This window comes from Molossus molossus, unplaced genomic scaffold (genome assembly GCF_014108415.1).
Source record: "Molossus molossus isolate mMolMol1 unplaced genomic scaffold, mMolMol1.p scaffold_m16_p_15, whole genome shotgun sequence".
In the NCBI taxonomy this organism is placed as follows: Eukaryota; Metazoa; Chordata; class Mammalia; order Chiroptera; family Molossidae; genus Molossus; species Molossus molossus.
In genome coordinates this window covers 79,339,377-79,365,654 of record NW_023425350.1, presented here as the reverse complement: position 1 = coordinate 79,365,654, position 26,278 = coordinate 79,339,377, and the positions used below count along the sequence as shown (strand labels likewise).

Genomic DNA, 26,278 nt, shown 5'->3' with positions numbered 1-26,278 from the left:
TTTTTGTAGGTAGCATGTAGTTGGGTCATACTTTTTAATTCATTCTACCAAGAACTGTCTTTTAATTGATGTATTTAGACCATTTACATTTCATGTAACTATTGATATGTTTGGGTTTAAGTCTGCCACTTTATTTTTTTATTCTCTGTTTTCTTTTTCTGTGTTCCTGTGGATTATTTGAACGTTTTTAGAACTCTATTTTCATTTATCTGTAGTGGTTTTGAGGTTATCTCTTTGGATGGATTCTTTAGTGACTCTTCTAGGTATAATGTCATAGAAATATAACTAATGGCAGTTTACTGGTGTAGTCATTTACTAGTTTGAGTGGAGTGTAGAAATCTTACCTCCCTTTATATCATCCCCCCCCCCCCCCCCACTTATAATAGAGTTGTCTTAAACATTTTCTCCATATACATTGAGAATTACATCAAATAGTGTTATAATTTTGGCTACAGTGGTCAAAATTAATTTAGAAAACACAAGAGAAGAAGAAAAATATGTGGAATTTGTTTATATATTTACACTTTCTGCTTTTCTTTCTTACTTTCTTATATTCCAGAATTTCACTGTTTTATGAATTTCCTTTAACTATTATTTTAAGGCAGGTCTGCTGGAAACATTTTATTTTTTCTTCAACTGAAAGTGCTTTGATGTCCCCTTCATTTTTGAAGGGTATTTTCACTGGATATAGAATTCTGGGTTGACACTTTGTACTTTTCTGTGTATGAACAATGTTGTGTCACTTCACTGCAGACTCCATAGTTTCTGATGGGAAATCTGCTGCCATCCACTTTGTTATAGATAAGGTGGCCTTTCTCTTTGTTTGCTATCAACATGTTTATATATATTTATGACTTTGACTACGGTATATCTTTTTATGGACTTCATTAGGTTAATCTTTATTGAGGCTCAATCATCTTGATTCTATAGGTGTTTATATCTAATGTCAAAGTTGGGAAATTTTTGGCAAATATTTCTTTGAGTGCTTTTACTTTCTTTTCTCTTTCTGGGACTTTGATGACACACATGTCATATCTTCTGCTATGGATAGTTCCACAAGTCTGTCAGGATTGGTGGTAAGGCTATTTTCTCCCCATTGCTCAGATTGGGTAACTTTTATCCTTCTCTCTTTCAGTTTGCTAATTCTTTCCTGTCTACTCCATTCTAGTATTGAGGCTACACAATTAAATTTTTTATTTTGATTATTGTATTTTTGAATTCTAAAATTTCTTAGACTTTTTCTTATATCTTCTATTTTTTTGCTGAGGTTTTTTTCTTTGCTTAGACTTTTTATTTTCCATTTGTTCCAAGTGAAACATTGTGAAACATTTTTATCATGGCTGTGTTAAAATTTTTGTCAGATGACTCTAATATTTCTGTTGTAATGATAGTGGTATCTATTAATTGTCTTTTTTTCCCATTCAGTTTGACATCTTCTTGCTTCCTGGCATAATGAGTGATTTTTTATTGGAACATGGACATTGTGGGTATTATGTTATGAGGCCCTGGATCTTATTTATGTCTTCTGTTTTATTTGACTTCTTATGACAGTAGTCTGGCAGTGGGCGTGGGGAGGAAGGTGATGTATCATTATTGCCAGTTGGGGGTAGATTTCCCAGTTCCCCACTTTGCTTCCATTGACTTCCTAGGGGATGCTTCTGATTTTTACTGCAGGAGGCTGGAGTTCTAGATCCTTACTAGGTCTCCACTGACACTTCCTTGGCTGAGCGGGTAGGAGGGCTTCCTTGCTGCTCCCCTGGTCACATCCACTGGCACCACAGGGTAGTGTTGTCTTTATTACCACTGGGTGTAAGCGAAAGTTCTGACTGCACTAGGCCTCCTCTGACCCACCTCAGTGAGGAAGATGTGGGGTGCCTCATTGCAGGGTGTTAGAAGTTCAGGTTCCATGGTGTCACAGGGGAGAGAGGGGGGTCATTACCACCTAGCAGTGAAGAAAGTCTTACCTCCCTACATTTTCTTTTTTAACACCACCCAACAGGGAGGCTGGGTTTTCCTATAGTCTAGACTCCCCACCCGGACCTTGTGGAGGCTAGGGCCACAGTCTCTTCTGTGTGTTTGGCTGGAATAGAGCAGGTATTGCTTTAAAGTTTTCTGTCTTGTTAGGCTGCCTTTTCCCTGACCCTTTGTCTGGACAGAGCAGGCTTTGTGGTCTCAGCCATTCTCATTTCCAGGCTCATTCAGCTCCAGGTTTGGGAGCTCAGAGGCGAACCGGAAGCCTGGGACTCACTGCCTCGTGTGCTTCAGATCTCGGTGTCCAGAGCTGGTCTCCTTCTCTCTACCTTTCAGAGTCTCCTCGTGCTTGTTTCATGCATGATTTCTAGTTTCTGTTTTTGTTTTCACTTAGTGAGAGGAAGAGAGAAAAATACATACTTCATCTTCCCAGAAACAAAAGATGCTTTTTTAATCTTAATTTTCTTACATTTTTTTTGCACAAACTTTGAAAGGGTAAATTTCAGCATACCTATCTTTATCTTAATAGTCTTTACTTTTTGGTCATTGATTATGTCACTTCTTTGTAGCTGAAATGATTACAGCATAGGATTTCCCTCTTTTTTTAAAAAAAATTCCATTTATTGTATTATTATTATTTTTGTTAATCCTCACCTGAGGATATTTTTCCATTGATTTTTAGATAGAATGGAAGAAGGGAGGGAGAGAAAGAGGAAAACATTGATGTGAGAGAAACACATCAATTAACCCTGATCAGGGTTGGGGATCGAACCTGCAATCCAGGTACATGCCCTTGACTGGGAATCAAACCTGAGACCCTTTGGACTGCAGGCTGACACTCTAACCACTGACAAAACCGTCCAGGGCTCTGTATATATTTTTAAATGTTAAACCCTTTGACCTATATGGAATTTGCCACAGTTGAAGAATCTAAAAAATAAATGTGTGTGTATATTCTTCTTTACCTACCTCGTCTAATTCCACTGATTAAACCAGGCTCTCTTTCTCATTGTTCTAGAGCGTCTTTACATGGCATTGTTGTACCACTGTATGCCATCATATGGTCTTACTGTTTCATCGGTACCACCAGTTGTGGGCTTAGTAAAAACACATGGCAATATTGTGGGCAGTGGAGTAGGGCAGATTTGACATTTTGCCCTTTAAAAGTGCTAGCTCTTTTATAATGTTTTGTGGAAATTGTCTGCCATTTCTTCTAGATAAATCTTACTATCCATTTGTTAAGCTCTATATTTTTCAAGGAGATTCTGATTGGCATTTACAATCTTGATTTCCTTCCCTGTGATGTCTCTCCCCATTGTCCTGTCTCAGTAAATAACCCTGCTCTACACCCATTTGTTTGAGCCCCAAACCTTGAATTTATCTTTGATTCAATCTTTTTTTTCTATGTAGTCACACAGTACTTTTGGCCACCTAACATGTAGATTTTCCCACAATGAGCAATTCCCCACTACTCTGCGGACAGCACCTGGGTATCCTACAGTTCAGTCTGTTCAGACCTCCTCTCCTTGGACTTGGCACCAGGTCCCACTAGTGAAGGGCTGAGTCTCACAACACTGTCCACACTGCAGGAGCCGTAGTGAGTCCCAGAGGGCCAACTGTGCTTCTCGCTGCCCAGCTATCCATTGGAATTCCCACGATGCCCCTCCTGGGTTCAGTAATCTGCTAGAATAACTATCACTTTCTATCTTATATTATAAATACTTACAGTCATCTTCTCTTCCATCCCAAGTATAAGCTCACTGAAGTCATGGCCCATCCGCCGTCTGACTCTGGGTCTGTACGAGCCGTCTACAGGAAGGCTCTGAACGAGTATCCGATTGGGGGTTAAACTCTGCCCCTTTCCAGAGTTTTTCATGGACAGACTAAACTCATTATGTTTTTCTTTTCATTTGCAAGTGGTCAAGTCACATGAATAAAGAGTGCTTAAGTTATTTGGGGGAAGAAGTCCCTTGCAAACCTCGTAAGTGGAGCATTTTGAAAATATGCTGCACTTATTCATAGTTGCATCATTTTCAGTGGGGTAAATATTAGATGGTTTTTTTTTTCACTTTCAGCATCAAACGAAATGTTGTGGCAAATCCATATTCACACATAAATTAATTATTGATATACATCAGTTAATTCTGTTTTATTTATTGAATTCTATGCTATTTATTTTATGTATTATATATTTATTTGTCTATTTATTCTTTATTTACTCAATTTTAATTATACTTATTTTTAGAATTATATTACTCAGCAGCTTGTTGATGTATCTGATCAAAATGGTGTTTCTTATTTCTCTGTTTCTGTTTATATAATTCTACTTTTAAAAATGTGTATTTGGAATATGCTCGGCTGCTGCCAACAGCTGGACAATTTGACGAGATGGATAAATTCCTAGAAACGTACGGTCTTCTAAAACTGAATCACGAAGAATCAGAGAACCTGAAAAGACAGATTTCACTAATGAAATTGAAATAGTAATAAAAAACAAACAAACTCCCAAACAAACAAAAGTCTTGAACTGGATGGCTTTACAGTTGAATTTTACCAAACATTCAAAGAAGACGTAAGAGATGGAAAGATTCCCAAGATCATTTTATGAGGCCAGCATTATCTTAATTCCAAAACCAGATAAAGACACTACAAAGAAGAAAAATTATAAGCCAATATCCCTGATGAACATAGAGGCTAAAATCCTCGGTAAAATATTAGCAAACCAGATCCAGCAATACATTAAAAAGATCCTACTCCGGCCTGGCCAGTGTAGCTCACTTGTTGAGTATCGACCACAGTGAGGTATCACACCTGTCAGAATGGCTATCATTAATAAATCAACACACAAATGTTGGCGAGGGTGTGGAGAAAGGGAACCCTCGTGCCCTGTGGGTGGGGATGCGACTGGTGCAGCCACTGTGGAAGGCAGTATGGAGTTACCTCAAAAAATTAAAAGTGGGACCGCCTTGTGACCCAGCAGGTCCATCTGTGGGAATGTATACACGAGGGGCTACTGCTCCCCACAGAGGAGAAGGAAGTGGTACCCTTTGCAGACTATTATGCTAAGTGAAGGGAGCCGCCCAGGAAAGTGCCGCAGGATCTCCCTCACAGGTGGGTTCTAATGAACAGGATGATCTAACAAGCAAACCAGAAACAGGCCCGGAGATGAGGAGCAGGCTGCGGCGGTCAGGGGGAGCGGGGGGAGGAGCAGGAGGAAGGTGCGGGAAACGGGGCGGATGGTGGACACACAGCACCCACAGATGACGGCTTGTACAGCTGTGCCCCGGAAACCTGTAGACTTTCGTTAACCAGTGTCACCCCAGTAAATTCAATAAAAAGGAAAAATATAACAATGTGTATTTTGTTATGTGAATTGAGATACATGAAATTAGCATTTTAGGCTGAATGGACCTGTTTACTTCTTTTAATACTTGCGAACAAGTTGAATGTATTTCCTAAACATTTACCGTGTTTTCTGAGCCGAGTAAGGTTGGGTGAGTGGAGCGCTCTTCCCCGTGAACCGCGCTGCGGAGCCGGTGGGCGCAGCGAGCTCGGCCAGGGGTGGGCACGCTCCTTGGAAGACCGAGCTCTGCGGGAAGTTAGTGCTTGGCTGCAGCGGGAGTCCCGCTCTCTCCCCGGGCCTTGTCCCTGCTCCCCTGCCCCCCTCCCTGCGTGCGCGGAGACTTGCTGGCTGCTGGTGGCCCGGGTCTCTCTGATTCAGATGGCTACGTCCTTGTTCTTTTGTGCTCCCTGGAAGCTTCTGGTGTTCCTGCCTTTGCTTTCTTCCCAAAATGTGACAGAGATTATTGAAAAATGAGAAATATTGTGAATTAATTGCATGGCCTTTACGTGCACATAGATCTTTGGATCTTAAGCTCATTTAATTTCCAAAAATATATGCAGAGAGAAATGAAAACAGTTCACTCCGAGAGGACTGCTCCGCTGTCTGTTTTGTAGGCCGACCTCCAGTCATGCTCCGTCCCCATAAGGGGATTTCTGTAGCCACCCAAACAAAATCAACTTGGAAGCGTCCAGGCTCACAGACCTGTATGTGCTAGTAGTCAAAAGTGAATGACACAAATAGAAGTTAGAAGGGCAAACACAGAACAAGTTAGACCAGGGCCTGGGGGCCAAATGTGGTCCGAGCCAGGTTCTGATGGCCTGTGGGTCAAGAATGGCTTTTAAAATATTTTTTAAATGATTAAACTAATTCTAAAGAAGAATAACGTTTTGTGACACACAAAATTGCATTCTAGTTCCATGCCATAAGTAACATTTCATTAGAGCACAGCCATGCTCATTCTTTGAGGTATTGCCTGTGGCTACTTTGTACAGCAGCAGAGTAGAGCATGGCCTGCAGTGAACACATGTACTGCCTGTGCCTTGACAGGAGAATGCGTGGCTGGCCCTGGACTGAACCATAGAAAGTGCCTGTAAAAATCACCAAAAACTTGCTTTGGCCGTTTGTTCAGTGGTTAGAGCATTGGCCCATGGCCCAAAGAGTCACGGGTTCAATTACCGTCAAGGGCATATACCTCGGTTTCAGTTTGGTCCCTGGCCCTGGTTGGGGTCATGTGGGAGGCAACCAATCGATACATCTCTCCCGCGTTGATGTTTCTCTGTCTCTGTCTCGCTCCCTTTCTTTCTCTCTCTCTCTCCCTCCCACTCTGTCTAAAGATAAATGGAAAAAATTTCCTCAGGTGAGAATTAAAAAAAAAAAATCATCAAAAACTTTATTTGATTTTTTTCCCCATAACTGCTATATTTCTCAGTAATATTAGTTGGGATAATGACCTGGGGGAAGCAAATTCTGTCTATTCAAGTTCATTCCCTTTTCAAGAAATACTTGGTGGGGAGAGAGAGGGCCATAAATGCATACCCATCTGTAATTGTTGACTTATTTCTTTTATTCTGTGAACAAGTAAATTTAAGATTTTTTTTTTTGCTTTGTTTTGAATAATTATCTTGCTGACGAGTGTGATGCTTGTCACTCATACAAAATAGACATCACGCAGACAACTCGCCATGCCAGCAGAGTGTTATGAGTTTCAGTGCCTCTGCTACGTCCCAGAGAAGCACGGAGCTAAGGTCTCCGTGACCGCCTTCACTCAGCCCCTTCCTGCCTGTGGAGCAACGGGCCACGCAGCGCCGTCCAAGTTCAGGCCAGGGTCGCTCAGACCAGTGTGAGCGGTCTAAGCATTCCTAAAAGAGAGAGCAGCAGTTTAAAAATATAAACACATGATTTCTTAAATAAATGTTATTTTCTGCTGTTTTTTCCTGCTAATTGCTAGTACCTGCTTTTCTCTTTTCACTTCCTCCACGCCTCCTCCAGCCTCTTTCTAGCGGCCCTTGTCTGGTTGTGTCCTGCATTTATGTGGCTGCATTTCATCTGCTTCTCCCAGGTCATGTCCTGCTCACCTGGGCTCCTGTCGGGATCAAGGCTACACCTGAGCGTGGCAGGTGTTGACCTATATGATGCAATAAAGCCATCTCTGTTCCTTTTTCTACCACCCTGGATCCCACCCTCCACCCTCAGGAATCAGGACCGCCTTTCACTCAGGGCTAGAGGGCACGCCCACATGAGGGCACGGGGTTCCTGAGGCTGCCTGGCAGGGGCAGGGGACCGGCAGGAAGAGAAAGCAGGACCTGTCTAAGAACCGCCTCCCCCACGTCCCAGGAAGCCTGGCTTCTGTGCACTTCTTTACAGCTGTTTTCTCTTGACTGTCATGTACCAGAGGGGAAGACAGCCGGTTTTGGGGGGAATTTGTGACTTTGCAGGCACAGTGTTTAGTGTTATGCTGCTCAGAACATAGTTATTGTTGCAGTTTTGATGTGGTGGGTGCTTTTGTCCCCATTTTACAGATGAGCAAACGGCCTCAGTCTGTTAGTATGTTACCCAGAGCCACAAGCAGAGAGTGGGGGAGCTGGGCCGGAAGCTAGGAGCAGTTGTCCGGTGGCAGCTGGAAAGGCCCCAGCACATAGGATTGGCCTTCAGGTCTCCACTCCAGAAAGCAGCTGACAGTACATGGACCTAGGAGGCTGGGGGCTGTTCCCGGCACATCTTTATTATGCAGGGAAAGTCGCTTTAGTCAGATGAGGTTACCAAGATGTGGTCTTCGGTGGACTTCTTTCTTTTTATTATTACTCTTTTATTAATTATATTAATATCTGTTACAGATGTTTCTCCTTTTTTCCCCTAGACATCCTCCTTCCGATACCCCTTCTCCCTCCCCCGCAGCGTTGTTGTCTCTGCCCATCGGTTATGCACACATGCATATAAGTTCTGTGGTCTATCGCTTCCCTCTCCCCCAACCCGACCCCAGGTTTGTCAGTCTGAACCATATTCCTTTCTATGTCTCTGGGACTGTTTTGTTCATTAGCTTGTTTTGTTCATTATATTCCACAAATAAGTGAGATCATGTGATATTTGTCTTTCTCTGCTTGTTTATTTTACTTAGGATAATATTCTCCAGGTCCTTTCATGTTGTCTCAAAGGATAAGAGATCTCTCTTTCTTACAGCTGCATAGTTTCCATTGTGTACATGTACCACAGTTTTTGTATGCACTCATCTATTGATGGACACTGGGGCAGTTTCCAGATCTTAGCGATTGTAAGCAGTGCTGCTGTGAACATTGGGGTACATATGTTCTCTTTTTGATTGGTGTTTCAGGCTTCTAGAAGTGGGATCACTGGGTCAAATGGAAGTTCAATTTTTAATTTGGAAACACCATATTGTTTTCCATAGTGGCTACACCAGTCTGCATTCCCACCAGCAGTGTACTAGAGTCCCCTTTTCTCCACACCCTTGCCAACACTTGTGTGATGATTTGTTGATGACGGCCATTCTGGCAGGTGTGAAGTTATACCTCATTGTTGTTTTAATTTGCATCTCTCTGATGATTAGTGATGTGGAGCATTTTTTCATATGTCTCTTGGCCATTTGTATGTCCTGTTTGGAGAGGTGTCTATTTAGGTCCTCTGCCCACTTTTTAATTGGGTTATTTGTCTTTCTTTTGTTGAGTTGTATGAGCACTCTATATATTTTGGAAATTAACCCCTTATCTGATGTATCATTGGCAATTATGCTCTCCCATAGAGTGGGTTCCCTTTCCATTTTGATGGTTGTTTCTTTTGCTGTGCAGACGCTTTTGAGTTTGATGTAGTCCCATGTGTTCATTTTCTCCTTTGTTTCTGTTGCCTTAGGTGATGTATCAGTGAAAATTCTGCTGTGTATGATGTCTGAGATTTTGTTGCCTACATTTTCTTCTAGGATTTTTATGGATTCATGAGTCACACTTAAGTCTTTTATCTATTTTGAGTTTATTCTTATGTATGGTGTAAGTTGGTGATCTAGCTTCATTTTTTTGGCATGTAGCTGTCCAATTTTCCCAACACCATTTATTAAACAGGCTGTCTTCATTCCATTGTAAGCTCTTGACTTCTCTAACTTCTGCGTTTAACAACGGTCAACAGGCCAGAGGTCATGGAAAAAGAACAGATGGACCAGTTGAATACATATTCCCCAACAATTGCTGAAGTCTGCTAGAATATGAATAATACAATAATCAAAACTGGAGTGATTATTTGAATAACCAAATAAGTTTTTATTTAATTATTTAGAAGTTAGTTCTTTAAATCTCTTTAAATTATGGTGATTTTTCTGGTTTACCAACTATTTCATGCTATGACTTAGAATACAGTTTGTAGGCTTCCAAGAACTTACTTTTACAACTCTGTGACTAAGTTTTTAAGGACTTACTCCGTTATTTTCATATTATCTCCCTAGAACTCAGATAGTTTCCATCTGTTGCTTTACCTGTAAATGTGTGGCGCCTTCAGGAGGCCTCGCTGTGTCCTGGGAGCAGGAGCTGCCTCGCTGTGCCCTGCCAGGGTGCCTGTGGCCTCCCATGTGGCCCACGTGCAGGACAGCCGTATCTGCCCCGCTCTTCCTGCTCCAGGCCTCTCCCCAGCATGGTCTCTGCATTAAACCACACTGAGCCCCAGCACGGATCAGGAGATGGGTACTTTCCTCATTTCCTCTCTCCCTGGGAGACCCTTCTGGCCTTCTCTGGAGTTCAGCGTCCATCTCTGCCACAATGAAGCCCGCCAGATGCTGCCTCCCTGTGTGTTCTCAGCAGACTGCCCCTGCTCTGTTCCCGCAGCACTCCACTGGGGCTTTATTACCTGGTGTGAGAGAAAGTCCTCCACACACCTCCTTCTTTGCCTTGGTTGGGACACTGAAGTTGGAGGTCATGGCGAGTTCACACCCCTCCTATAGTAGTTGCCCATGTCCTTTGATGGACAGAGTTGGTTTTCTCTGAAGGAGCAGCCATCAGACAGATTGAATATAGTCAACACTCCAAATGAAAGAATTGGAGTTAAGCATATTAAATAAGTTACAAACTCTTCTCAAGACCAGAGGTGACAGTAGTCATCTGAAAACTGGCATGTGATCTAGAAACTTTGGCAAGACCCTGTATCTCTTTTCCCTCCATTCCCCTTAAATAAAAAAGGGTTGCCCTGGCCAGTTTGGCTCAGCGGTAGAGCGTTGGCCCACGGATCAGTGAACCACGGGTTTGATTCTGGCCAAGGGCACGTACCTTGGATGTGGTTCCCCAGCCCTGGTGGGGTCATGCGGGAGGCAGCCAGTCATGTCCCTCTCACATCGACGTTTCTCTCTCTCCCTTGCCCTCCTTCTTTCCCTCTTCCTCCCTCCCACTCTATCTGAAGATAAATAGAAAAATATCCTCGGGCAAAGACTTAAAAAAAAAAAGGTTGACAGGATCAGCCATGTCTACCCCTTAGGGTTTTTATGAGGATGACATGAGCTGTTGCACCAGAAAACTTGTTGGGAATCACTATGTTGCTTCAAATATAAAAGTTCCCTGTTTAAGAAAACAGTTGGAGCTTAGGCAGAAATGGTACTGTATATTGTGGACCTACAGTAATCTACTTCTGATTGAAACTTAAATTTGTACCTGAATGTACCTTGTGCATAAGGGGATCATCAGACTTTACATTGTGATCTGTAAAGCCGGACTTTAGCCGATTACCGACCTGGAAGATTTTTGAAACAGGACCATTGGTTCTGTCGAAGAGAACCAATGTGTCTTCTCCCTAACTTCTGCCTAAACCACATTTTGTGTCTTTATTTTCTTTGAGACAGGCTTCCATCTCTATCACAAGTTGCCCACGATCGTGCCTGAGAGCTGCCTTCTCATCATGGTTGGACTCCTGCTAGGGGGCATTATTTTTGGAGTTGAAGAGAAGTCCCCGCCTGCGATGAAGACAGACGTGTTCTTCCTGTACCTCCTGCCCCCCATTGTGCTCGACGCCGGCTACTTCATGCCCACCCGCCCGTTCTTCGAGAACATTGGCACCATTTTCTGGTACGCGGTGGTCGGGACACTCTGGAATTCCATCGGCATTGGGGTGTCCTTGTTTGGTATCTGCCAGATTGAAGCCTTTGGCCTGAGTGACATCACGTTGCTCCAGAATTTGCTCTTTGGCAGCTTAATCTCTGCGGTGGACCCCGTGGCTGTGCTGGCCGTCTTCGAGAACATCCACGTCAACGAGCAGCTCTACATCCTGGTCTTTGGGGAGTCCCTGCTGAATGACGCGGTGACAGTGGTGAGTGGCGGGTTTGCTCTGCGCGCTCCAGCAGGTGGGGACCGCAGCCGCCTTCTGACACCCCGGCCCTGCGCGTGGAAGGGCCTCGCTGGCAGGAACACTCTGCCGTCTCTGTCTTGAAATTCTTAGTAAATGGTTATTTGTTGGTTAGTGTTTATTATTATAGAGTGGGTCCCTCATTTTTATTTCGTGCTGGGTCATGCACGCGAGGCTCTGCTCTTTCCAGGGGAACATAAGAGGCGAGGACTCTGTGTCCCCGAGAGCTCTCCTTTCAGCATCTTCAGGAGTGATGTCTTTGATCGGAGCCGAAAGGACTCGGGGCCCCAGCGTTCTCTTGCGGAGCCCGGCTGCCGGTGCACGCGTAAGGCAGGGGCAGAGACAGTGCTCTCGCTGGGGATGGTTCATTCATTTCATGATTGTAGGCAGTTTTCATCACACGACTCACTTCTTATTGATGCCCAACCAATGTTTTTCTGATCTTCACCACTTTGCCGTAAGTGGGTAATTATTCAGAAAATGCAAATTATTTTTAATTCTTATTAATTGATACATAAGTAGAGGCGGTTAGATCCTAATGTTCGCAGGATTCTCCTCCACCGTGCCTTCTGAGCACGGGCCTACAGAGCGCGCCCGCCAGCCGGACTCATCAGGTGGCCTGCCCTGGCTGCCAGCAGCGGGCACGGCGGTGCTGTGTCAGGGTGGTCAGGATTCTGCGGTCGGAGATAGTGATAATGGCCGGGAACCTTGTGTGAATGCTGACCGGGTGCGCGGGTCCTCTGACAACCTAGGAAACAGCTATTCTCCACATTTTGCAAATAGTAAATTGAGATAAAGCTTATTAACTAAAGTGTATTTAAGTAACTTATATCACTCCCTCCATTAATTCTTGTTATTAAAATGTATCCCCGATTCATTGAAAAATTAACATAGGAACACACGTTATCCTCTGTTAGCCTCTTTGAGATCCCTCACCTGAATAAAATATCATCTTGAAGAATGCCTATTAACTCCAAGAGGATATCATTTTATAGAAAATAATTGATTGATAGGGAAACCCAATTTTTTTAGAATAGCTGCTAAGACAGTTTTAAGACAGCCAAGTTAACTCAAGTAACAAAATCTACCTCGTTTATTCCATTATTCATTAACAATAATAATAATTCATTAGTCGCTGACTCACCAATCTTAAATTCTACCCGGGACACTGCCATGACAATGAAGACCTTCTACACCTCGTTCTGGTTCCCGAAGGCATCAAGTCTCACACTGCGAGTTACGTGTGGTCCTACACGTCTCACCTTGTTGTGGGAGAATGTGCAAAGTTCAACGTGAATTCTTGGATCTCTTTGTAAAGGAAGCTTTACAAAGAAACCATCGCACCTTGCGCTTCCTGCGAGAGCAGTCGGCAAGGCCCGGGCAGTTCAGGCTGCTAAGCCGCGCGTTCACCTCGCTGTCCTCTCTTCTGAGGTTTCTCATTCACAGGCCTCGGGGGTCCCTTCTCTGGGCTTGTCAAGACAGGTCTCAGGAACTGTCTGGCTGCACTGCTGTACAGTGTGCGGAGGCCCCAGCCCTCCAGAGGCCCACCCTGTGCTCCTAGCAACGGGCACACAGCCGTCAACTGTGGTTCTATGGACAGAGGAGGGGCTGCCCCCCCGAGAGCCAGGGCCAGGAAGAGGCCTTTCGTTCAGGGCAGGAAGGAGGGCAGGGCGGAGCAAGGGAGCGCCGCTCTTCAGGTGTGGAAGCCCGTGGTGCAGGGCTAATGCCTGGAAGTCGGAAGGACTGTTATGGTTTCACAAGAAAGAGCCTTCTTTGGTGGGTTCCATACCCTGGGCTGACCCTTAAATCCACACCTGCAAGGTCAGAGGGCATGCCCAGTGGTTTGCCTACCTAATGCTGAAGAATAAACCACCAGATATTCCTTTCACTGAACTGGCTGAATAGTGGATTTAATTAGAAAAATGGTATAAAAATTATGATTTTGCCTCTTAATCAGATATCCCCCAAGTATAGAGGCGGGCATGTTTTGTGGATTATTTTTTTTCAATCGTTCATCTAGTCTTACCTCTAGGAGAGGCTTAGGGAACCCATGGAACAGAGAAAGGTATAAAAAATCTGGGCCATGCCTTGGCCAGCTTGGCTCAGTCTCATGCAGCGAAGGGCTGCCGGTCCGGGTCGTCTCTCCCTCTCCCTCTCCCTGCCCCTCTCTCCGAGAATCGATTATAAGTAAAAGTACATAAATTTAAAAATTCTCCTTCACATTGGTGGACCATGCTGCATACGGTGAAAACGATGAGTCGACATGAGCTGCCACCCAAGGAGCTGAGATGAACGGAGAATGTATGTTAGAAATGTAGTCTGGAGGGTGAGTGACTCATAGGTCAGCACAATTAAGTCCTTCCCCAAGTCATGGCAAATTAAATATTGAGCTAGAAGAGTTGAAAGGTAACAAACCTACCACAAAATGTCTCAACGCAAAGGGAAAGTGATCATATATGACTACCGTCTAGGGCGATAGTAGATGAGCATTAACCAAGAAAACGATAGTCAAAAAAGTAAGAGTGAGCTTTTTAGGTAGAATTTTTGTGCTTTCTCTTATAATGACTATTTTAGGAAAACATTTAACATTTCTCTTATTAGGCAAAGATTGTTTAGGTTCTCAGTTATCTGAGAAGTGTTCCTATTTCCACAGTAGTTCCTAATCAAATGACGTATTCCATGGTGGTTTCCAGCGTCATTTGTAGAACATGTAAATGCACCATTGAATGTTCTAATGCGTTTTCCAAGGAGACTTAGTTTCTCCAGTCTCATAGCTGGGCTCTGCGGAGAGGCTGGCGTGTCCCCGGGCCTCACCATGCTGGGCAGTGAGACTCGCCTTCGGGAAGCTGGAGGGCAGACACTTGGCACTTTATTTTCCTTTTGCACATAACAGAACAGATTTAAAATTTATTATCCAACAGATTCTTTGTGTTTCACATCAGAAAAAGTGACCTAAAAGCTATTTTCCTGGAATAAAAATATTCCGACAAAGGGCTCTGAATCGTTTGCCTCTCCGTGTTACGGTTTCACTGGATTACTGAACATCTTCAGTCTAAAATAAAAACAGGTAATTTGCCATTTTAGTATATAAAAGTGTTTTAAAAACATAATCATGAGTGGAAAGGTTTGGAGGTACGCAGCTGTCACATTAGCCCAGCACAGAACTTAGCAAACAGCCTCGCTGGCATTTCATTTTCTAAAAATACACTTGTCAGTGGAGGTCAGCTCTGCACAGACCAACCACAGACATCATTGTAGCTCACGTACATAATAGCATGTACACTGACAGATATAAATTATAACTCCAAAAGCACTTTTGCTATCGATTCCCTGGTGGTAAAATTAAAGGATTTAACTGGAATGAAGTACCTGGGTTATGTATGGCCAGTGGTAACTGGAAGAATGTTATCTTGTTCTGATCAGCAGGTATCAAGTTCAGTGCAGAGCAGGTGGGAGGTAATGGAAAGCTTCCTGGTCGTCAGGGTAACGCCGCTGCCTCAGTGTTCCCTGAGCCTGGCCCTGGCAGCGGAGGCGGAGGGTGCAGGCTGGAGCGGCTGCGCCTGTCGGGGTGATGAGCCTGTGCCCAGTGCTGCCCGTTGTGGACCCTGCAGGAACAGGAGCAGCAGGACAGACCTTTGACTGACCTGGTGGCCGGAGCCGCTCTGGAAAGAGTGTGACTGTCCGCCAGTCACTCCTTAGAAATGCGTCCTGAAGCTTCTCTTGGAGGCCCCACCAGTGGGCTGGGTGGGGCGCGGTGGGGAGAGGAGAGAGAGGAGGAGGTGTGGGTGCGCACAGGCGTGTCGTTCTGTGGGGGCAGGGCGGTGGGCACTCAGGAGGAAGCGGGCAGCTGAGGCACCAGCAGCACAGTGGGTTAGGAGGGCACCGTGCCTCAGGCGGGCAGTGGGAAGGGGTGTGGGGTGGGGGCGGCCTGGCAGGCTCCCAGGAGGCAGAGCAGCTGGGCCAGACAAGGCAGACACAGTTTTCCTAGATTTAGGAGCTGGGTTTCTACCAGGAAAAACCGCAGGAAGAAAACCCGAAATGAGGAAGAGTGGTGTGTTTCGTGAGCAGTGAAGAGACCCTCTCCCAGACGGAGGGGCACTGGAAAGCCATTTTAAAACCCAGTGTGCCAGGAGCGTCGAGCCTTCCCGAAGCCAGGCAGACAAAGGCTTTAACGGAAGAGCAGGATTCAAAGGAAGGGAGTCCTCGGGTAGCCAGAGGGGCATCCCAGCGGAGAGCTGGGTGCTGGCGCAGGTGGGGGTGGGGGGGGGGGCAGGGCTACGGGGAGTGTGTGCCCTCAGGCAGCAGGTGACCCGCAGCTCTGGGCTGGCCCTTGCAGGGAAGGTATAAACAGTGCATCCCTGAGCTCTGCCAGGAGGCAGTTGGGGCTTGTTGCTGCTGCTGAAACCCGACGTGCGCAGAAGCCTCTGGGGGGAGCAGGAAGCGGCTGCTTCTTGAAGCCAGTGTATTTCCTGGCAGATGGTGATCCCTGCAGGATATTTAAGTCCTGGGGCCAGTGAGCTGCTTTTCCGCCGCTTCAAGCTGTGCCAGTGCTCTTTGGGCCATGCCAGCCCGTGGGGGAAGGCGAGGCCGTTTCCAGGTAGTGATCCAGCGCGTCACCCTCACACCAGGACACGTGTGGTCGTCCGCATGGAGGAAGTGAACCACGGAAGGTGTGACCGCCTGCAGGGTCATGCTCCAGCAGGAGTGACCGCCGCACAGACCTGCAGGGCTCTCCTCGCGTCTGGGAGGCTATCCGTGGAGGGCCAAGGGGGAGGTCTCCCCAGGACACACTGGGCCCCCGGGAGACTGGCTCCCTGTCCATGGGTAACCCTCGGAAGACTGACCCAGGGGTCAGGGGCGGCCTGGGTTCCGCATCGCCTCGGACATTTGGTGTGACTGGACGAAGGCGGTCCGTTTTGAGTTTCTCACAACCCAGTAGGGCGCACACGGCCTCCACTCTGAGGCCCCGGGCCCCGGGGTCCTGTCAGCCGGTGTTCCTGGCGGTTCCAGCTGTAAATATCAGGAAAAAGGAGCAGGGCACCTGCTCGGCTGTGTTTATTGCTGGCTGGTGGGAACAGTGGTAGGGAAGCCGAGACTTCCAGCCTCAGGTGGCCTGGTGGCCCTCAGACACGATCGAAAGCGCGGTGCCCAGCGGACGTGACAGCCGAGCATTTCTGAAGCTATAGTTCGACTAAGACTATGTAAAGACTGTAGATTTTTCAGATACTAAGCAACAGTGTAGTCTTATCACTGTAGAGGTAAAAACTATGTAGGAGGTCATGGCACACACACACGCACACACACATACACACACACAACACAGGTTGCTGCCTCTGAGGAAATCCCTGTGGGTCTCACGTTAGACCAAACGTGTGTGTGGACAGGGAGAGAGGAGGGGCGAGGAGTGGGGACCTCAGTGGCCTGGGCAGAGGGTGTCCCCAGGACACTGACGGGCAGGTCCTTCCGTGCTGTTACCTCCAATAGGGCCTTGAAAAGTGACCAGATTCACAGCAACACTGACAGGCATCAGTAATACAAGTAGGGTATGGCCAGCTGGTGTGGCTCGGTGGTTGAGTGTCAACCCTGCACCAAGAGGTCGCTGGTTCGATTCCCAGTCAGGGCACAGGCCCAGGTTGTGGGCCCGATCCCCAGTGGGGGGCATGCAGGAGGCAGCGCATCGATGTTTCTATCTCCTTCTCCCTTCTTCTCTCTCTGAAGTCAATAAAGAAAAAAAAAATAGGGTGTGTTGGCTGGCAACCAAGTTATTCAAAAGAATCTTCTAGATGGTATCTAAAAAGTGATGTTTTTAGGAGTAAGTTGTGCAATAATTTTGAAGTCTCCTCTCAGTTATTTTTAAAAAAGGTTTTCCTGACAACACTTTGTTATCAAAGTCTTTTATTTAAAGTTATAAAATATAATATTAAGATAAATACATGCATAGTTATTGCCCTTGACCACCCACCGTGGTGCACAGAAGCGTCCTGCTGAGAGGCCAGGGGGGCGGTGGCCTCGGGGATGGTGGGAGGCTGGACGGGCCTTGACAGCGCGCTCCTTTCTCCCACAGGTCTTGTACAACCTGTTCAAGTCCTTCTGCCAGATGAAAACCATCGAGACCATTGACGTGTTTGCTGGGATCGCCAACTTCTTTGTCGTGGGCATCGGCGGCGTGTTGATTGGCATCTTCCTGGGATTTATAGCAGCATTTACTACTCGGTTCACACATAACATTCGGGTGATCGAGCCGCTGTTTGTCTTCCTGTACAGTTACCTGTCCTACATCACCGCAGAGATGTTCCACCTCTCGGGCATCATGGCGTGAGTACCGGTCCTTGCTGCAGCGTGTGCCGATGGCATGTCCCTGGAGCCACGCCTTCTAGGTTAAACATGTTAAAGTCAATGTTACATGAAAAGTGAGTTTTCTTATGTTCTTTTTAGAACAATTAAAGATAGATGTTTCTGACTCTTTGTTTCAAAGAAATGAAAATGTACATCGGCCAGATTTATACTAAAGCAATCTGGTACTAAAATGGAAAACGACTTAAAAGTTGCCTGTTGGGTCTCACATGAAATGTGGTAGGGCAGCTGCTGGAGGTGACTGCCAGACACCAAGAATTCTGGGTTTGGTGTCCATGTGGGGGCTGTAACCTCATTCCCACAAGGGTGCATCGCCCGAACTGCATTTGGAGTTCTGGAATTGCTTATGGGAACCCATTTGAATAATCCTAGCATAGGAAACCTTCATTCTAGGTGGTAAATTTTATTTTAATTAGTAGCTTAATGTCATTCATAGCAAAATTCACTGGCTAAGGCATGTAATCATGTCATTTTAGTTTAGCTTTTTAAATGAAGAGGCATGATTATAAAGCAGTAAATGTACAAAAGAAACTATTTATTAAAGATACAGTGAGTGCATCATTCAGTAACTGTTCAGAAGCCTGTGCTCCAAGGTCTCACAGGGGCTGAGGAACGGTGGTGTCCGGATGCTGTCAGCCTTCGGAGGGTCACTTTGAAGGGGGCTGCTCAGGGTGGGGCGTTTTTGCAGCTCCAGAAACAAGCCTATTATAGTGTTATCACACCCTGCATAGTGTCAGTGAGAAATACTTGGACAATTATTTTGACAAATATTTATTCACAGTTTACTACATGCTGGTCTCGATGCTGGGGCCTGCTTACATAGGTAGAGTTCTGTTGTTGTAAACATATGTCCAGCTTTTCTGGAGTTTTCTCTGGCTGTCTGACTGCAGTGATCTTTGATTAAGGACTGTTTGTTAGTGTCCTTTCACACTCTGGTCCAAGGCAGTTTGGGGTGCAGGGTGTCAGGTGCCTCTCTGCCAGGAGATGGGGGCCACTGTGATGGGAGTTAAGAGAGTGGGTGGTTTCAGTGAGAGAACCTAAATAAAGTAACATTAATCCAGTGTGACCCAATAATGAAGTGTTCTGCCTCTTCCTGTTGCTATTTATATCATTTGTCTGCTTTCCAGTTTCCTCACTGTATTTGGCCAGTGTCATTGAAAGTGTGTGACCCGCTAGTTACAAGGTCTCTAACAGAATTCTGGGGGTGGGATTTTGTGTCTAGTTTTCCAGAAGCAATCTAGCAACAAAGTGTCTAAGAACTCTGACTGTACTTCGACCATGCACAGGTGTAATGTTCTAGAACACCCACACAGTTATTTAAATATATTTGTCAGTTTGTGTGGTGTTCAAGGGCAAAAACTGGGATGGGACCATCCAGAATGTGGGCGGGTAGGTGGCGTGTCGATGGGGTTGGTGTCCTGGTGCGTCTCTGCTTAGAAATGTCCGTGAAGCCAGAGTCCGCAGAGGGTGGAAGACTTGCCTCCTGTGCACACGGGCTCTTGGTTCACTTGCTCTGGGAATGGAGAACCGGGGACAAATAGGGCTACATTGGTGGGTGGATGAACAACATTACTTTTGTTTCCAACTTTAAAGTAAACATTAATTTAACAACTTACTGTACAGAAAGGACCCTTATAACATTTCAACTACAATCGCCATCATGCAATAAAACAATAAAACGTAGTGTTTGTGTTGCCTCTCAGCTCCCTGTTTTGTTTAGTGCATAGAGCACTAAATGATAAACTAACCCTGAAGTAAGATACCACAGGAGATGAGAACATTTTGGGATCTAGAATTTCATGCCCACCCATGTCACAGTGTGTTCTGAGAAGTAACACCTGTTTTCTAAAGTGGGGTGACTAGTCAGTCCACTATTCCAAACTCCACACGGTGCTTCTTAAGGTGTACAGGGTAGAAGTGCCTTGTGTGCACATCTCCATTGTAATTACTTTACTTGCCTTGGGACGTGGGGCTCGGGAATCCAGTATAATGATGCAATTAAAACCACATGTCCGCGTGCACCTCGTTTATAGAACTAGTGATTTTGTCCGCATTTGAATTGGACTGGGTTTAGAAATTCCCATCATAGTTCATGCTAATTGCACTTTCTTTTGCAATTCACAAACACATTTTAAGGTTAATGGGAGTAAAGGCATGTGACGTGCTGTTCTGAGCATGCTCAGGAATTTCCTTTTTTTTGCTTAAGAGAAAGGAGTGGCCACATAGGAAGCAAAATGGCCAAGAGGTCAGGCAACTAGTGAGACGAGAGGTCAACACACCTCTCTCAGAATTCGTAAAATATGGAGTTTTGAAACTAGTTCTACCTGAGTTTTGCCTGCTCCTCTTCCTCTCTCCCTGCCCTACCTCTCCATCCGCCTGCCCCGTCTCCCTTCCGTGCACAGGGCCTCAGATCAGAGGTCACCCTGAGCGCCAGCCTGGCCTCGGTGGGCTCCTGGGCAGCCTGCCCTAGAGTGAGATCACTGAATGAGTGGGTAGTTTAAAAGTCTGATAAAAAGAAACATCCTTCTATATTGGAGACTTGGGTCTGGGTTCAGAAAAGCAATCAGTTTTTAGGTAAGAAAGCACTGGGCAGAACTGGAAGCACATGGATTTCTCTAGAACGTCTTCAGAAGCCGTGCACCTGAGGCATTCGCGAAGTCTACCACTGTGGCTGCTTATTTTTGTCATGAAATTGTGATTTGATGTAATTTTCAGTGACCAAAGGTAACTTAGCTCATACAGGTGGCATTGTCGCTGTTGTCTCCCGCTCTGTCTCAGAAGTTGTTTGGAGAGCTGACTTGTGGGCATTCTTAGGTTTGGTTTCCCTTCGTGGTCTCTCCCAATAATTTAAAACCTAATTTAATGCTCAGGAATTATTTATTCTCGTGCCTCCCTGTGTGTGCAGGAGGGTTTTAGCAGCAGACACTAAGAGGCTAGATGAAATTCCCTGTTTTCTAATATGCTCCTGCTCATTCCTGTACTGGAATAAAGTTTGCAGTAAGGTGTGTGTGTGTGTGTTTCAGAATGCGTTCCCACAGCATGGGAACTAAAGTTAAGGGAGCATTTCTATAGTCCCCTGAACACGAGACTTCACGTTTTGGTGGCATTGGGCACCTTTGAATGTCATGTTCTATAGTAGCGGATGATTTTAGAAATTCATGTCTTGTCTCATGTTTTCAGTTTTATTCAGAAAAAAATGTTCAGAAATAGAACGCCGAGGGCTCCTCATTGTCCTCTCTCTTTACACAAGCTCACAGACGCCCGGGGTCCTGGACTCAGATGCACAGGGCAGTGGGCTGCAGCGAGACCTTCCCCGAGGGAATTCAGGCGCCTCTCTGTCCCTGCCTCGTACCCCACACACCCCCTGTGCTCCCGTCAATGGGACACTGAACATACTGTCCTGAAGAGGGATGTTGGGTCTGCAGCAGCCTGTGGCCTGTGGCCTGTGGGGAAATACTGATTCCTCTTTGAAATGTTCCAAAAATTAAAAAAAAATGGCTAAGTGCTCTGCTGCTTCAGAGAGGAGAGTAGGCCCCGATATTTATTAGTTTTGTTTTCATGGGTTAATCATTCCTTAGCTTTTCCTCCCTTGAGGGGCTTAAAATATATTCTATTTGATGTTTTGATTATTCTAGAAGCATTATTGCAAATAAACAAATAGTAATTATTAGTCTCCTATTATGAATGACTATATTGAGGCCCAGGGGGACAAAAAGCTGGGCTGTCAGGTGTGACCTGGACCCGGGTCTCCAGCCCTCAGTCCAGGGCAGGCTCTGTTCCCATATCCACTTCATAAACCCAAACACACTCATCTTAATGAATTTTTTAATGACAATTCAGCAGCAATCTGCAGCTGAGTGGACGGTGCTGAGACAGTCACCGGTCACTGCCGAAGATGTCCACAGCGTGTTCCTCCTCTTCCTGTTGTTCTGTGTGAGTTGGTCATTATCATGTGCTTAATACTTCGAGGAAAATAGGGAAGCACGCCTTTGTTTGTCATGTTGAAGCTTCTCCCCCAGTTCCCTTGCTGTGCCCAGCATTTCTGGCACTTAGGAGTCCCTCCCTCCAAGATGCTGTCCTGTGCAGCCAAAGCCTCGTGCCAGAATGCGCACGGTCACAGAGTGCTCACGTGTCCTGGCCTTCTCCGAAAAGAACACGTCATGGCAGCACATTCATAACACATGTGCGAAGCATCACATGTAGGTATACGTGTGTACATGTGTGTATATGTATGTACGTACGAGTAAGACAGGTGTCTTTGGTTCAGTTTTCCTAGAACTAGCTCATGCTTGCTTAGTGGAGGACCATGACCTGGAGCTCCCACAAACCAGCCTGGGCCCGCACCTGGGCCCGCACCTGGGCCCGCTCCTGGGCCTGCACCTGCTCACACTCCCTGGCCTGGCCTCCACGCCCCTCCGCAGGGCTTGCAACCTTCCTAAAGAGAGAGCCAGCAGGCCACACCAGCTGCTTCCAGTCTGGATGTTTCCATTTCAAGCTCGCCTCCATCCTGACACCCACACCTTCTCCTGCATCCACACAGCATGTTTCAGAAGAAATGACCACTAAGGACCGAGTCTGTGCGTAAGCGCTGTCGTGACCCTGCAGCCAGCACCCCACAGTAGCTAGCCCCCACCTCCAGCAAAACTCTCTGGTGACCGCCTCACACCCACACAGCAGCTAAGTGGGGGTGGGAGGAGGTACGAAAATCAGGCAGGACATTTTTAAATGATGGAAAAACAAATCAATACTTCCTAATTTCCTGACATAGGAAAAAAGGAAAAAACAAAAAATGTATTATTATTTTTTTATAATGACTGACATATCTTTTATTTGCCTATATATAGTTGTGTCTAAACTAAACTGCAGGATAAATGGCAGGAGGAATTTTGCAATTATAATCCCTTTTTTCAAGCTTTATTGAGATATAATTAAAACATAGCATTGTGTAAGTTCAAGGTTCACAAATATATATATATATCTGATCACCACAATATGGTAGTTAACATATCCATCACCTTACATAGGTACCATTTCTTCCTGTGGTCAAAAGTGTTAAGATTCCCTCTTAGCAACTTTAAAGTATACATTGCAGTACTGTGGACTGTAGGCGGCATGCTGTACCTTATGTTTCTTTTTATCTTCACCTGAGGACATTTTTTCCATTTTTTGTTCAAATAGAGTGGGAGGGAGGGAGGGCATGGGGGGGGGGGAGAGAGAGAGAGAGAAAGATATATATATATAGAGAGAAACATCGACGTGAAAGGGACACATCGAGTGGCTGCCACCCACACAACCCACCCAGGGCCAGGGACAAACTGCAACTGAGGTACATGCCCTTAGCGGGAACCGAACCCGAGTCTCTGGACCACAGGCCAATGCTCTAACCGCTGAGCCAAACCGGCCAGAGCCTGCTATACCTTGGGTCCCAGAACTGACCCATCTCATCGCTGGAAGTCTGCACCTTGGATCACCATCACTCACTCCCCTGCCCTCCCCTCCGCCCCTGGCAGCCACGCTCTGTTTCTCTGAGCGTGGATTGTTTAGATTCCACACACAAGTGAGATTATTCCCTCCACAGAGGGTAATTATGTTCTTCTTCTCTTTTCTTTCTTTTTTCCTTTAAATTTTTTTTTTCTAATTAAATGTATTAGGGTGACATTGGTTAACAGGATCATATAGGCTTCAAGTGTGCATTTCTATGGTACATGATCTGTATATTGCATTGTGTGCCCACCACCCAAAGTCAAAGGGGGGTGAGGGAATAACAGTATAGGGTAAAGAGAGCAAATATAATAGAATTTCTTTTTATTTATTTATTAGAACTTTTTCTCTAGGCTTTTTAATTCATTTATTTATTTTTTATGACAGATGTCCCTCCTTTTCTCCTGTTGACACCCTCCCCCCTGCCCCCCGGCCTGTGCCCTGGGGATGCACAGGGCTCCTCCCCTCCGCCCTGCTTCCAGACCTCAGACCTCCCGGCTCCCCCTGCGGAGGGTCTGAAGCAAGGGAGGGTACGAAGGAGAGAGTGGGCTTCTCCTGAAGTGGCTCGTGGCTGCTCAGAAGTCATTTAAAGCCACCGTGGAGCAGGAACCTGTCACCCCGACACCCACATGGAGGGGTGTGATCTCATTGTTCTCAGACCGGGCGGAGGAGTGGGGCTGCCCGAGGAAAGGTCACTCCTGTGGGGACTCCCTGCGCTCGGGTGACACAGCAGTGGATTCAAAATCGTGTGTTTTCTTGCTTTGTGTTTGTAAAAGTAAAACAACATTAAAATGTTATCTTAATCTCCGTTGTTTGGATTTGCTCCGCAGACTGACTGAAGGCCCCAGAGCCTACGTGTTGTCTGTGAGAAACATAGTCCATACAGCCGTGGATTCTCAGGGACACGGGGCACGTGTGATTCAGCTACATGGTTCCTAATTAGGTACTTTAAAGTGTGTTAAGAATGTAGGAAACAGCATGTGGAATATTTCATAGTTCTTAAAGCCACAGTATAAGAATGAAAAATAGCTATCCTAATAAATGCGACCATAAGCAAGTTTCATTTGTGAAATTCACTTTATGGATTTCTTTTTTAAGAGCAAATGATGTAATCGGGGCCCTTCTGTACCCAAGGCCCTTCCGCATCTGTGGTTGCTTCTCAGGTGCATCATTTCCAAGCAGCTGGATCCTAGGGCATCTCAAAACGATCCCTGACTTCTCACCGAGACAAAGACCAAGCAGAGCCTGAAGTGAAGTGAACACTCCGTGCTGAGAGGACCAGCCGTGGCTTCTAGGGCCCCCGTCTCCCCCGATGTCCTCACACGTGTTGACTGCGAGTTAGCCGGGAAAGCTCAGCGGGCAGCGGTGGGCGGGGGTGTGCGTGGGAGCCCCGGGGACAGAGAGAAGGGCGCCCGGCAGCGGAGGGGCGGTGAGCAGTGCCGGCCGGGCGGCTTGCTCTGTGCCAGCCCGGGGCGAGGGACTCCCGCGGAGACCGCACACGCTCTGCGGGGGACACGGCGGGAGTGCTCCCGAAGCGCTTGCACACCCACGCGGACCCGGGAGGCTTCCTGGAGCTCAGGGGCGGAGCTGGAGGCCATGGCCCGGCTCCCTGGATGGCCCGGGAAGAGGAGGCCTGTTGGGCACAGGGCGGGCCTCGCACAGACTGGGTGGGAAGGACTTAGTGAAGAGGCCTGTGTTCTAGTTCAGACACAAGAGGATGGGAACCCACACACAGAACCAGGCCGAGAACAGGAAGACGAGACGAGAGAGAAGAGAGGAGAAGAGAAGAGGAGAGGAGAGGAGAGAAGAGAAGAGAAATAGGTGGCAAAGTGGATTAAATCCACAGAAGTCCTCAAATCTGATGTGAGAACTTATTTTCACTCTCCAATAAAACTTTAAACAAAAGGATTTGAGTTTCAGCCATTTTTCTCATTTATTCTTCGCCCCCTGAACCTTCTGCCCAGACCCCCACTTGCTTTCCTCGAACATGGACATATTTAGGGGTCACCTGGAAAGTTTCTGCATATGGAATCCCAGGCCCCAGCCCCAGCCCCAGGTCTGGGACGTGACCCAAGCCATTTTCCAAGGAATTCGAGTAGTTATGTGACCCGTGAACCAGACTTTTCTAACACTGCTCCGAAACGCTTGCTGGGAACCTGAGAGGGGTCTTCGCTCCACCAGGAAGCGGACGCCTGCTGGCCGGGGGCTCTGCCTGCTCCGTTGGCTCAGCAGGCGGCTGTTTCTCGTAGCAGGTCCCCGCGGCTCACCCCACACAACCAGGAGTCCCCACACAACCAGCTGCACCTTCCCATCCACCATCCAGATCTCGGTTCGTCTTCCTGCCTTTGGGACTGCCAACACCCCCTGGAGCGGTGGCCTCTGTGGTCCCTGATGCTTGTGTTCATTACACTCTGACCATGGGCTGTGGTCCTTGAGTTTGTTCTCCCCACAAAACCACGTCTGCCTTGGTTTCCAGTAAGTGCTCTATAAACATTAGTTGAATTGAAAGCATATAAAGGACAAAAAAAGATGTGGAAAATCCCTGAAATGAGCAAGACTCCATGAAAAATCAAGCACTGATAATAGTTTGATTTTACTTTATTTAATATTTGATGGTTCGAGAAAGGTGGTTTGGTTTTGATGCTTGGATCCACCTTTAAAAGCAATATTTTTCTTGCATTTTCTCATGTGTCAAGCTCACTGTTTCTCTGTTGTCAGGTTTGCTGGAAGAGGCAGTTATTATGTAGGAAATTTGTGCCTTGCAGTAACTAATTTACCTCACAGGACTGAGGACTGTATTCTGAA

General features: G+C 46.3%; 1 protein-coding gene across 1 annotated transcript in view; it reads left to right on the top strand.

Moving 5' to 3' along the window:
• The window catches only part of SLC9A2 (solute carrier family 9 member A2), a 97,822-nt gene that overhangs the window by 29,349 nt on the left and 42,195 nt on the right, over window positions 1-26,278 (top strand). The window contains exons 2-3 of the mRNA XM_036262956.1: window positions 11,139-11,602; window positions 17,703-17,953. Of these exons, the coding sequence (XP_036118849.1) occupies window positions 11,139-11,602; window positions 17,703-17,953 (715 nt within the window). The remainder of the gene's footprint in view (window positions 1-11,138; window positions 11,603-17,702; window positions 17,954-26,278) is intronic.